Here is a 13,534-nt window from a genome sequence, read left to right on the forward strand (position 1 = left end):
TCACATCTATTCATGCACGAAATATTCACAAACATTTCCCTAGGATAGATGTTGAAAAATGCCCCCCATGACTGAAGAATTTGATTAATATCCATACATTACCGGTTGTCTCATGAAATAAAGAAAAAAAAACAACCCTTCTATTCCTTCAAAGAGAAAACATGAGCCTAATGAATGAGAGATGGAATTCAGGACATCGCCAATTTATTTTGTTACGTGCAATTATGCAGCTTTTAGAAAAAGCAAAGGATTCACCTTCTTTTCAGATGTTGGGCTAGTAGACTGTGGTTCATCTGAAAGTACAGTAGAACCTCAGAGTTACAAACACCAGAGTTACGAATTGACCAGTCTATCACGCAGCTCATTTGGAACCGGAAGTACGCAATCAGGCAGCAGCAGACTTCCTCCCCCCCTCCAAAGCAAATATAGTATTGTGTTAAACATAAACTACTAAAAAAAAAGGTGAGGGTGGGGGAAGAAGCAGCATTTTCAAAGCTATATTAAGTCAATGTTCAGTTGTAAACTTTTGAAAGAACAACCATAATGTTTTGTTCAGAGTTACAAACAACCTCCATTTCCAAGGTGTTCATGTCTCTGAGGTTCTACTGTAGCACATTCAGCCTTTGGGAGAAGCAGATAGCATGGACGTAGAGACAGATGCTCACTTCCTGTTCTGCTGGAAGATACATGCTAGGCAAAACAGCTTGAAACAAGAAGGAAGAGAATCTAGGACAGTTCAAAGTGAAAAGGGAACATGCTAGTTCTTTGATCTCATGATTGTAGAGGGGGTTGTGGTGGACAATCAGCTGAACATGAGTTAGTTCCCAGTGCAATTCTGTGGCCAAAAAGGCAAATGTGATCCCTGAATGCATAAACAGGGGAGTCTCAAGTAGGTTCTCTCTGTATTTGGTACTGGTACGACCATGGCTGGAATACAATGTTCAGTTCCAGGGTTCACAATTCAAGAAGGATGTGGATAAATTGGAGATGGTTCAGAGAAGAATCACAAGAATGATTAAAGGATTAGAAAGCTTGGCTTACAATGATATACTGAAGGAGATCATTTTTTTACCTTAATAAAGAGAAGGTTAAGGGGTGACTTGATTACAGTCTGTAAATACCAACATGGGGAATAAATATTTAATCATAAACTCTTCAATCTAGCAGAAAAAGGTATAACACGATCCAATGGCTGGAAGTTGAAGCTAGGCAAATTCATACTGGAAATAAGATGTACATTGTTACCAGTGAGTAATTAACCATGAACCAAATGTGACGTTGCGCCCCATAATGCTTTATGGGAATATGCTTATGAATGTGTATATGACATAACTGGAATGCGTTTTTATGCTACATATGCCATGTAACATCTCTCTGTAAAGGTTATGATCTACTGAATATATTCATCTTATGTGTATGCATGTGTCATTTTTGTACTCAAAGTTATGAATATTGGCTGTATACTTGTTTAATTTTAAATAGCCTCAGTGAAGCAGTTGGTCAGCTTCCTGAGAAAAGACTATTTTCAGTAAGTGCCCAATCAAGAAGCCCTTAAGCCAACAACGAACTTGGAGACGCCAATCCACATCTAAGCTTTCCCAGGAATGTGGCTTGGCTGGTAAGGAACTCAGTCATGCGTGGACATGTGACTTGCCCATGTGACTCCAAAACCCCATTTTGTGGCTGGATTCTACACTGGGGGAGGGAGGAGTGTCCACCAACAAGAGGAAGTCTATTTAAACCCCGGGAGACCCCTCCATTTTGTCTTCAGCTGGCTCAAGAGATAGCCTCTCCACCCCCAAAGGATACCAGAAGGAAACTGGGACAAAGGACAGTAACTACAGAGGGTGCGAGCGATTGCTGGACCCAGACTAGAAGGAGACTAGTCTGTAAAAGGAAGCTTACTGGAACGTCTCTGAGGGTGAGGTTTTATCTGTTTTCAGTTTTCTTACTGTATTAGGCATAGAATTGCGTGTTTTATTTTATTTTGTTTGGTAATTTACTTTGTTCTGTCTGTTCCTACTGGGAACCACTTAAATCCTACTTTCTGTATTTAACAGAATCACTTTTTACTTATTATTTAACTCAGAGTATGTATTAATACCGGGGGGGGGGGGGGGGGGCAAAAAGCTGTGCATCTCTCTCTATCACTGTTATAGAAGGCAAACAATTTATGAGTTTACCCTGTATAAGCTTTATACAGGGTAAAATGGATTTATTTGGGGTTTGGACCCCATTGGGAGTTGGGCATCTGAGTGTTAGAGACAGGAACATTTCTTAAGCTCCTTTCCGTTAAGCCTGCAGTTTGAGAGATGTGGTTCAGACCTGGATCTGTGTCTGTAGCCGGCAAGTGTGTCTGGCACAACCAGGCAGGGTTTTGGAGTCCCAAACTGGCAGGGAAAGCAGGGGGAGAAGTAGTCTTGGCACATCAGTTGGCAGCCCCAAGGGGGTTACTGTGATCTAACCCGTCACACAACATACCAAGGGTTCTGGTGGATTCTCCATCACTGATAATTTTAAAATCAAGATTGGGTGTTGTTCTCAACAATATGCTCTAGGAATTATTTCGGGGGAAGTTCTATGGCCTGTGCTACACAAGAGGTCAGACTAGATCATCAAAATGGTCCCTTCTGGCCTTGGAATCTATGAAGATTGTTGAAGATAAAAAGTATTAAAGTAAAATCAGTGTACGCATGATTTTAAAGAATGTGTACAGGCCTAATCTGTGCATGCAATCACTGATTGCACATCAGATATTTTTACACAACTAGTTACACATTTGTCCATATATACATACATTCAACTTGCATGTGCAGTCACAATAACTATGCACATAATTAGGCAGTAATTTGCAAAATAACCAGATGCAATTACCAAAGGGAAGACAAATTGACTATTGGAGCTTAAAAACTCTATTCTACACAAAATAAATTAGTGACTAAAAAGTAAATTGTAACCAACTGCATCATCAAGGACAGTGTTCTGAGTGAGATTGTTAATGCTGTGGAGTTTGTGGAGAAAGTCAGTAGTATCTTGGAGGAAGCCGGCACTTTGTGTGGCGAGTAGTTTGAGGATGGTTTCTATGAGTCTTGATATTTCTTTAGTAAGAGTGCCAGGGCCAGATGAGATGGATCTGTCTGGGTTTCCTTGTTTGTGTATCTTGGGAAAAACAGAGAAGATCCCCTGAGTTGGGATCATGGGGATGAGGTTGTAGAGTTTCTCTCGGAATTGTTTGAGGAAGGATTTGATGACATCCTTAAATTCCTGGGTAAACTGTGGTGTGGGGTCTACTTTGAGTTCTTGATAGTAGGTGGAAAGTCAGACAGTTGCTGGTTGGCCTTGCTAAAGAACGCATCACAATGGAGGACTACGATGGTGAACCTTTTGTCTGCTGGTTTAATCACTATCTGGTGGTTGAGTTTCAGAGACTGTACAGCTGTCCTCTCAGCAGTGGAAAGATTGTGACGGATGTGATGTATGTTAAGGATATCCTTGTCAATTTTTTTCTGGAAGCAATCAATGTAATGAGTAAGAGTGTGGTGGTCCGCTGTGGGGTGTCCAGTCAGGTGATTTTTTTTTTTCTTATGACTGTCGGTGGGGATGTGGTAATTGTGGCATCTTCATTGTTGTGAAAAAATTCTTTAAGGCTGAGTCAGCAAAATTCTTCACCATGAATGGTCCCTTGAAATATGTGTTAACTACTTATGCTAAACAATCTGTTCCACTTTGTATTTACTGTGACACTGAGTACATTACCTAGACCTAAAGAGCAGCTCTGTGTAAGGTTGATAGCTTGTATCTCTCACCAACTGAAGTTGGTCCAATAAAAGATATTACTGCAACCATCTTGCCTCTCTAAGAAATTCACTGTCAGTTACGTTGGGCTTATCTACCAGTGGAATTGTCCTATTGTGTCAATGTGTGGACACTCTTATTTCAGAATAAAAGTACATGTTTCTGTATCTCTTAATCCACTGGGGTAAAATCAGTTAAAATTTCATTGTAATGTCTATGGTATTCTAATCTGGTTCCAAGGGTTAACATTAACTGGAACAAAGCATTATAAAACAGATTCTTACCGAAGGCAAGATTCGGATTTTGCAGGTCACTGGTTTACAAATTCCTTTAACCAAGGTACTCAGAATCTAAACAAAGGAGGGGATAAATACTATTACAGAAGCAACATGAGTAAATCTTGCTCTATTGAACATATAAAGACATTTGAACACTTCTCGAAAGAAAAATATATAAAGGTCCCTATATGGAATGTTGCTTTTTTACAATACATTTATTTAGTTAAAGTTTATATGCCAGTTGTGCACCCACCTTATAGTAATTTCATCTAGACCACATTTCCCTAGTTTGCTTTTGAGAATGTCATGTGGGATTGTGTCAAAAGCCTTACTAAAAACAAAATATATCACATTTACTACTTGCACTTATTCACTAGACCAGTAACCCTGCCAAAGAAGGAAATTAGGTTGGTTTGGCATGATTTGCTCTTGAAAAATCCATGCTGGCTATTCCTAATAATTGTATTATCCTCTAGATGCTTACAAATTCATTGTTTAATAATTTGTCCCGGTATCGTTCCAGGTATCACAGTTAGGCTGACTGGTCAATAATTCCTCGGGTCCTCTTTGTCCCTCTTTTAAAAGATAGGTACTGTGTTTGCCCTTCTTCAGTCTTCTGGAACTTCACTCATCCTCCATGAGTTCTCAAAAGTAAAAGCTAACAGTTCCGAGATTGCTTCAGCTAGTTCCTTAAGTACACTAGGATGAATTTCATCAAGCCCTGCTAACTTGAATACATCTAACTTACCTAAATATTCTTTATCCTGTTCTTCCCTTATTTTGGCTTGAGTTCCTTCTCCCTTTTTAATATTAGTATCTGGTCACCATTAATCCTTCTAGTGAAGACTGAAGCAAAAGAGGCATTAAAAACTTCAGCCTTCGTGATATCATCAATTATTAGCTCTCCTTCCCAGTAAACAGAAAACCTATTTTTTTGTTCGTCTCTCTTTTACTCCTACCGTATTTTAAAAAGTCTCATCTTATTGCCTTTTATGTCCCTTCCGAGGTGTAACACACTTTGTGCCTTAGCCTTTGATTTTTTTCCACTACATGCTTGTGCTATTCTTTTGTACTTTTTGTAGGATTCCTTTCTAATTTTCAGGTCATTAAAGCACTACTTATGGAGCCATATTGGCCTTTACTGTTCTTCCTATCTATTGCATTGGGATAGTTTGCAGCTGTGCCTCTAATATCGTCTCCTTGAGAAACTGCCAGCTCTCCTGAACTCCTTTTTCCCTTTAATTTTCTTCTCACGGGACTTTACCCACCAGCTCCCTGGGTTTGTTCAAGTCTGCTTTTTTTGAAGTCCATTGTCCTTAGGTCAAACCTCCATAACAACAGGGTGGGAGCTATCTAGGCCAGCCTTTGGATCAAGGTCAAATATTGAGGAACAGATTTAATTCAAATACCTGGTAAGAAGTACTGATTGCATATACTGAGGATAATAGGTGCAAAGGTTATAATTTTAAATGGCAATGGCAAGCTGCTACTAAGTCATCCCTTCAGTCACCCGACATGAGAAAAATGTTTTTACACTACACATTAAAAGGTAACCTTTGTGTCTAAACTGAAGACACCCAATAGCAATAAAAGTAGAAGAACTTCTTGCAACACACTTTAGAAGCAATCAACCCATCTGCCTTTCAGTAAATAGACAACATTTTTATCAGCCTATGAAGATTGCTTCCATAAACTTGCATCTTCTCTGTCAAGAAGAGTGCTCTGACTCAGACAGAGACAAAATTATTGGCCATATAAGGACTACAACCCATTTTCGGTTGTGTGAGATTAAACTCTTTAGACTGAGGTCTCATCTCCCTTACACACAAAAGCACTAATCACTAAATCCTGACAGTTTCATCTCCACATTCTCTCTATTACCACTGTTAAAACCTTTGGTGGATTCTCTGTAACTTGATGTCTTTAAATCATAACTTGAGGACTTCAGTAACTCAGCCAGAGGTTATGGGTCTCTTACAGGAGTGCGTGGGGATGAGTTCTGTGGCCTGCAATGCGCAGGAGGTCAAACTAGATGATCATGATGGTCCCTTCTGGCCTTAAAGTCCATGAGTGTAAAACTTCATCTCATGCCTTACCTACTGCAACCTCTCCCACTCCGGTCTTTTCCACATTCCCCTAGTGGGTAGAGCACTGAACTGGAACTCAGATCTCTGTACTATTCCCAGCTCTGCCATGACACGTCACCGCTCTGTGCCTCGGTGTCCCACTTTGCAAAATGGGGATAAGGATACTGATCTCCTTCTTAAGGTGCTTTCAGATCAGTCCCCTTGCTCTGCTTCCTCTGACTGCTGGAAGAGAAAGGGATAGCCCCAGTGTACTTAATTCCCCTAACTCTTGCCTTGAATGGAGCCATACACTTGCTTGAGAAAGCTCCCTCCTACTCCACCGCCCGTTTCCTGTCTGTCACCCCACTCCTAACTAACTACTGGATAGAAGGGAACTACACTCTGACTTTCAGGAGGGATCCCAACAGCACCCTTTCTTCATACCAAATCATATGCTCAGTGTGTACTCCTGTGATTTACATTCTAAACGTTTTGCCTGAGGCAGAGGAAAAGAGGAGTCCACTGCCCAGACCCTTACCTGACAAAAGCCACATGGAGAGCCGAACAAGGCCATTCAATGTCACTGCTCAAAAGGTAATTTGTAACTTTTTGTTGGCATGGGGAACTATAGTTTAAACACATCAGCTAAGGTTGATTGCTATCATATAGAAGCAATTTGACTGACATTTAAGGAATGTTATATTTTCACTTGAATATACTCAGTTTTCCCACTACTCCTCATTGAGCCAAATCTTAAGGCTATATAAAAGAGTTCTTGCAGAGCTCTCCCAACGTGTAGGCCATTGAAAACTAAACATTGTAAAGCTACTCAGGGGCAAGGACTGTGTCATGCTGTTGTAAAGTGTTTGCTGTGCTTTGTGCTAGAATTAAACTAAAAATAAAAGGTTGTCAATGACCAGAAAAACAGAAAATCCAACTACAGCACCAAAAGGCGCAAGTTTAAAAATTGAAAAGGAAGTCAGCAGCGATATTGTTGTTCCTGTGGCTATAAAGGAAACTAAACCAGCAGTATAATCTAAGTAGATTTCATTTGAACCTGCAAAACTTTAGACATTATTCCATCCCTTACTCTCCCATATCTGCTTTTCACACAATTCTCTCTCACTCCAATAAATCCAGCAGCTCAAGAATTACTCAATTATTGTACATAAGCACCATATTTTCCTAGGCACAATAAAACCAACAAACTGGATACTTACACACTCAATTTTGTCAGGATCAGACAGCAGCGCTGCTCCCATACCTCCCTGGGGAAACACATGGCAACAGAATAAATTACAGACTGGAAAAACATTAAAAAAAAAATCAACACTTTCTTCATTTTGTAAGAAGCATCTTGCCCAACGGGAAACTACAGCAAAACTAAATCCTCCCATACAAGAAAAATGTTTTCATGTAAGCACGAATTGCTTTGTTTCTTCCTATTAGATGATAAATTTCATTCATATGTTCTCCCTAGCACCATTCAATTGATTGATGAGCCCTAAATGTCAATGGTCCCAATACACTCTCCCATACTATGTACCTACACAAAAGGAAGTGGCAGCACAAAACAACTACTAATATTTTTAAAATATAACTTTCCACTCCTCTAATTTGGATGTTCTTCCTCGATCACCCTGTCTACATACACACAGACACCCAGTCAGCTAGCTGTAAGTGTTAACATTAGATCAGTTTGGAAATTTTTGGATGGAATACTTTTCTGTCAGAAAAAGCAGATTCACTGAAATCAAAACCAGGAACACACTGACTGCGGCAAAACTTCCTCCAAAAACCAGGCAGGTTTCTGGTTGTTTTCCTGCTGTCTTGCCTGTCCACTGTGACAAGCTGTCAGGGAACATGCCAAAAAATTTATTTTTGCATCTTCTGAAAATAATTTTCTTCAGTATTTCACTCCTGCAAAATTTTTAATATTTTTGTCCTTTCATCCTGATTAGAAAGATATGCAAGTTTTTCAGAGAAACACTGTTTTCTACCCAGTTCTAGTTAAGATACAGAAGAAAATATTAAGTAAAAGAAAACAACACTGACAATATTATAATGCCATTTTGTAACTCAATGATGCACCATGGCCCAAAATACTGTGCTGAGAAAATACCACCTTATTTCAAAAACTCAGCAGGAATGGGCGGAGCTGGGAGTGGGAGGATTGGGCAATAGTCAGAGACTGGTGATGAAAACAGAGACATAGAAAAGATTAGGACTGTTTAGTTTAGGGAGAAGATGAACAAAAGGAAGGCACACAAAATAATGTATGGTATAGAGAGGTTCTGATCTACCCTCTCACAATACAAGAGCAAGGGAACAGTCAATGAAATTAAAATGCAACAAGTTTAAAAATAATAAAAGCAAGTATTTGTTTGGAGAATACATAATTTACTGGTGCACCTCATTGTCACAATCTATTGTCGAAGCCAAGAGTTTAGCAGAATTCAAACAAAAGGATTAGACATTTATAAAGATGAGACTATCCATAGTTACAATAGAGAAAACACACTTTTAGAAGGGATATAAACTCTCATGCTTCAATGGATAAGCCAACAAGTGACCAAAAGGGGTTAAGAAGAAACTTTTCCTAGGAACTGGATACTCTATAGTTTTACACTAAGTTTTCTTGCACAGTCTTCTTAGTCATATGATATTCACCACGGTCAGACCCTAGATAAGGGACTAACTGGAGTGTTTAAGTTAAGATGCCTTATTTCAAAGCAACTTCTATGTTCTTATGTTCCTTAAGTCATCAGTGTCCACAGCTAACACAATTTTCGGCATGGGAAAAAGCACTATTACCCATTAATATCCCCTGCAGAAGGTCACTATGTTTCTTTGGTTCATCTACTATAAAACAGACCTATTGCACAGCACAACTCTACCTTTCTTCCATCTCACTAAGGTCATGCGGCCTAAAATAAACACCTTTCCTTTTCAAACAGTCTGACAAAAAGAAATGTTCCAGAAAACAGGAGTCCTTTCAGACATAAGTATCCTATTCCTGTTGCTTGAAAAATAGAAAAAAGAGCTCTGCTTGCACCGCAAAACAGAGTCTGTGCAGTATCAAGGTAATACACATTACAGGGACATGTTTGGCAATGTGAGCCTTGGCATTTTTATTATTCCCCACTTTACTGGCAATGTTTTCAAACCAGCTGGAATACTAGAAGGTCTGATTTCAAACAGCTTTCTAAGACTATTCACAGGTTAGCTATAATAAAATACCACAGAAACTGGTCTTAAGCTTTTAGATGAAAATAGTTAAGGTTTTTTTTAATATGGCTCTAGCTAAATGAACACTGATCAGCAGGTTAAGTCCAGATTTAACACTCACTTATCCCAACATTATAATAATCATATGGTAAAATACTCCACATTCTAATATAAACTATACAGAATGACAATGTTTAATTATTACCTGTGAAGCTGCTTTGTCTTTTCAGTCTCTGCAAGATGAAGCCTGAAAGCTACATCTCACAGGAGGTTTATTAACTATGCCAACAGCATTAAGGACAGCAGGATATAGTGTTTTAACACTGTAACCAGGCTCTCTCTCTCTCTCTGGAATGAAGTCATAAGTCATTTTGTGTGAGCTTCAGCTCTTTGCTATGACAATCGCTGCAACATTTCTGCATTTTCTTCTGCTTGTGTACCTGACATTAAAGTGGAGCAACATGGCCTGTTAAAAGCTCTATTTATACTTCAGCTGGTTTAGAAATGTCAAAAAGTTAAAAATTTGATTTAATGCAAATTAACCTTAGAAGATTTAGGATTATTTTAATGTTGCATGTGTAGGGGTAGTGTTTTGATTTGTTCATTCCCAACATAGTTATTAAAACTAACCAGTTACATAAACTCAGGCTTACAAAACTGTCATTAAAGTTTACCTGCCTCGATCTAAATCTGAGCCACTCATCTTTACTATGCCAAGGAGGAAAATATTATACTCATCCATCAAGGAATTTATTTGCCCCAGGAAAGTGGGAAACTATGTTTTGCAAGGTTGATTTAACTAAAATTCTATTTAAAATGTAGTAGTCAATATTGCAGATCATAATTTACAGAATTCTTTTATATTCAGTGACATATATTCCTACATTTTAAAAAAGTTAAGTTTCCTGGGCATGCCACCACTAAAAATCAAGGAAATCACCAGTTAAGCAACTTTAAATATCCATACTAGCCTCCCTTCAAGACCATGTCCTTTCAGTAAAATATAAGAGCAAACTTGCAAAATGCTTAAATTAAGAATATGCTTATGTATTTTGCTGGATCGGGGTCAAAATATCCAAAGCACACAAGATTTGTCTATGTTCATATAGTCTTTTGTGCTGGTTTCACTAAATTGGTTTAAAATCTCACCTTAAGTTGATGACACTGAAATTTTTTTATACCTACAGGAATTCAGACCCCACAACTCCACAACAACCTTCCCCTTCCAACATACAATCACCCAAAATCACATATCCATTACCTGAAAATAGTGCAAAACCTAAATAAGTCCCCAGCAAAATTAAAATATCTTGCTGATACTCTTCAAACGACACCTGTATATTTAAAGAAGGATCTTACAATTACCATGGAATAGACCAATACAGATTACGTAATTAAAAGACTGCCATAACACACGAACAAGGGAGCCAAATTAAGGTTGCACAAGCAACCTGAATTTTGCAATTTCCTAACTTTTGAGTGGGCTAAATGGTCTCGTACCACAGGAAATTACAAACTTTAAAAATTCAGTTTTTAAAAAAGGAAAATTGAAAAAAGCAAATTCCATCATGTGGAACCATATCAGTCGTCTCACACAGACCCTAAGCAGGGCTGGGACTTTTAGATTCACAGTGCAGAGCTCTATTACTTGAGCTGTTGGAGCAACTGGCACCTTAATAGTAGGTTGTGATATGTGGCTACCCACTAAAAGGGGAGGAGTTATGAACTTTTCCAGCGTGCTTCACAGCTATCTGCTAAACAAGAGAGTAATGCTGGCGCTCTGGAATTCTGGGCTCAGTTCTGAAAGAGAGTATTTCGGAACTTATAGTCTCTCCAGCCCTGTTCATCCCCATTTCCCCTTCTACTCCAGTTTCACCTGCGTTTAAGTAAGGCTGATTCCTTCTCCATCCTGCTTGGGCAACAGCAGGAAAGCATTCAGAACACAGTAGAGAGCATCTGTGCCTTCAGATATGGGGACTGGGATCACAGCAGCCAGGAAGAGCAACTGCAGGGAAAATACTGCTCAGGCCCTGCAGACGCAATGTTCAGAAAATTTTGTTGCCAGCTACTAACAAACCCCTACTAAACATGTGCAAATGGTGATTTTCGGAGCTTTATAACTTTGCCAATTTTGGGTGAACGATCATGGGGATCCCAAAGTGACCCCTGCCAAATTTTAAGTCCCTGTTCCAAGCATGGAACTAATGCTTCTCAACAAATTGGGTTGGTTTGGGGTGGTTTTTTTGGATAGGCTGTTTTTTTTTTAATATTAGCAAAACACTTCCTCCTATCTTTGTTCTTGGAAATAGCTGAATCTTTTTCGATAGAACTTTCCAAAAATATTCTGGTTGAGGCAGATGACCAGCATAGAACATTTCAACCTGAAATTTCCAACTGAAAACAGTCTTACAATTAGAAAGCATTAGAAAACCATGACTATAGGCATTGTTACCAGCCGTCTGTGTAACCTATCAATCTTAAAACATTCTCTCTGATTACAACATATTCATTTAATTCAACAATTGAAGATGATGGTAAATTTCTTATTATAGTTTCAAAATGAAAACCACTATCGTGTACAAAAAATATTTTATCTATTCTTCTCTTGTAAAGAGACGTACCAATTTTGTTCTGAAATATGTTAACGTGTATATCCTAAAAATTATGATTATCCACATTTATTTGCAATTTTATAGCAGAAAGAATACTGTTCACAATTCAGCTACAAACTGCTCAAAGGTATCAAAATCTGATTTTCAGATCCAAAATATATAATCTATATTTAACTTTTTTGTTACTTCTGTCCTTGATATAATTCCACAGGAGAAACATGACCCTGTTATAAATAACCATAAATAGATTAGCATATGAAAATGTCATATGGACAATAGGAACTGATCAAGAATTATATTTTAATGAAATTGATCATTCTATTCAAATATTGTGGTTTTACTGTCTTTAAAATATCATTGATTTCCAGTTAACTGGTTATTTAACAATCATTTTATTGTTAAAGATTATTTGTGTGATTTAACTAATCAGCATCATTTGGTACTAATGAATATTTGGTATTTATTTAATATTAATGAGCTGTAAATATAAACATGAAATTTTCCTCCTCAATAAAATAGATTTTTGGTTCTGAGAAAGACAGTATTAATTCTCTTTGCTATCTCTTTATTTAATAAAATAATTTTTATATGAAGCATTTTGAGGTGTTCCTTTTTCATGTTAAGAGTGGAATAAATATTAGTTTTTTCTTTTATAACTGACAGTGATAACAGCAATTAAAATACCAGTCAATGTTAATGCTAATTCTGATATCTAGTTAAAGGATGCTGCAAGTCAGACTCTTTTGCATCACCCTGCTACAATAGAACTGATCCAAAATCCCAATATATTTCACTTAAAGGAAGTTGAAATACCAAACTAAATTTCTTTAGCCAACAACGATAACCAGAAGGCTAAGATTTTGGGTTTTGTAACCCTCCAATAGAGAACTGAGATGCACTGAAATCAGGGGTCACTTAACACCTCTGTCCCCTATCCCCAGAAGCATTATATCTACTTGGAGCAAAGCTTCCCTGCTTTTCTGTTCATACAACAAGCTAATTATTCCTGTCAATAGGTTGGCCTGATGAACAGCCACCACGTGCAGCTTTCTGAAGCCGCGGCATCCCTAAAGATGAAATATTGTTTAAGCTGAAAAGAACCTTCCAATTATGATGCCATGCTGGAGAGCATTCTGGCAGCCTTTCATTCAGCCTAAGTGAGGGAGCAACGAAATTCCCTTTTGTTTAGTGATAATAGAAACAGGGGGATTGATTGAATTGCAGTGGAGGAGGGTAGGGGCACAATAGCAGGTAAGCCAGCAGACAGCGAGAGAAGCACTTTTAACATGGCCCTAGGAGAAAGCCGAGAAAGAGATTCTTTTTGAGCAGAATACTGGTTGGAAAGAGACTTGAAATTCTGTTCAAGGAAACTGCCTCCTCTTTGTTCCTACTGTGTTCAGGGAAAGATGACTGCATGTACATTTTTTGTAAAAAAGCAGGATTGCACCTAAGAAATACCTGAATTTCATTCTCCTGCTAATTTAAAATAGCCTGCAAGGCCCCAAATTTTGACAACAGATCAGGGAAAAGGGAGCAACAATAAAATGGCTGGCCT

At 38.3% G+C, this 13,534-nt stretch overlaps 1 protein-coding gene across 6 annotated transcripts in view; it reads right to left on the minus strand.

Annotated features, from left to right (window-relative positions):
- DUS2 (dihydrouridine synthase 2) overlaps positions 1 to 13,534 on the minus strand; it is a 55,732-nt gene that overhangs the window by 18,519 nt on the left and 23,679 nt on the right. For all 6 annotated transcript variants that reach the window (XM_048870740.2, XM_048870739.2, XM_075118344.1 and 3 more), the window contains 2 exons: positions 7,360 to 7,403; positions 4,080 to 4,145 (listed from right to left, as the gene is read on the minus strand). In XM_048870740.2, the coding sequence (XP_048726697.2) occupies positions 4,080 to 4,145; positions 7,360 to 7,403 (110 nt within the window). The remainder of the gene's footprint in view (positions 1 to 4,079; positions 4,146 to 7,359; positions 7,404 to 13,534) is intronic.

The sequence above is a fragment of the Caretta caretta genome, chromosome 12 (assembly GCF_965140235.1).
Source record: "Caretta caretta isolate rCarCar2 chromosome 12, rCarCar1.hap1, whole genome shotgun sequence".
In the NCBI taxonomy this organism is placed as follows: Eukaryota; Metazoa; Chordata; order Testudines; family Cheloniidae; genus Caretta; species Caretta caretta.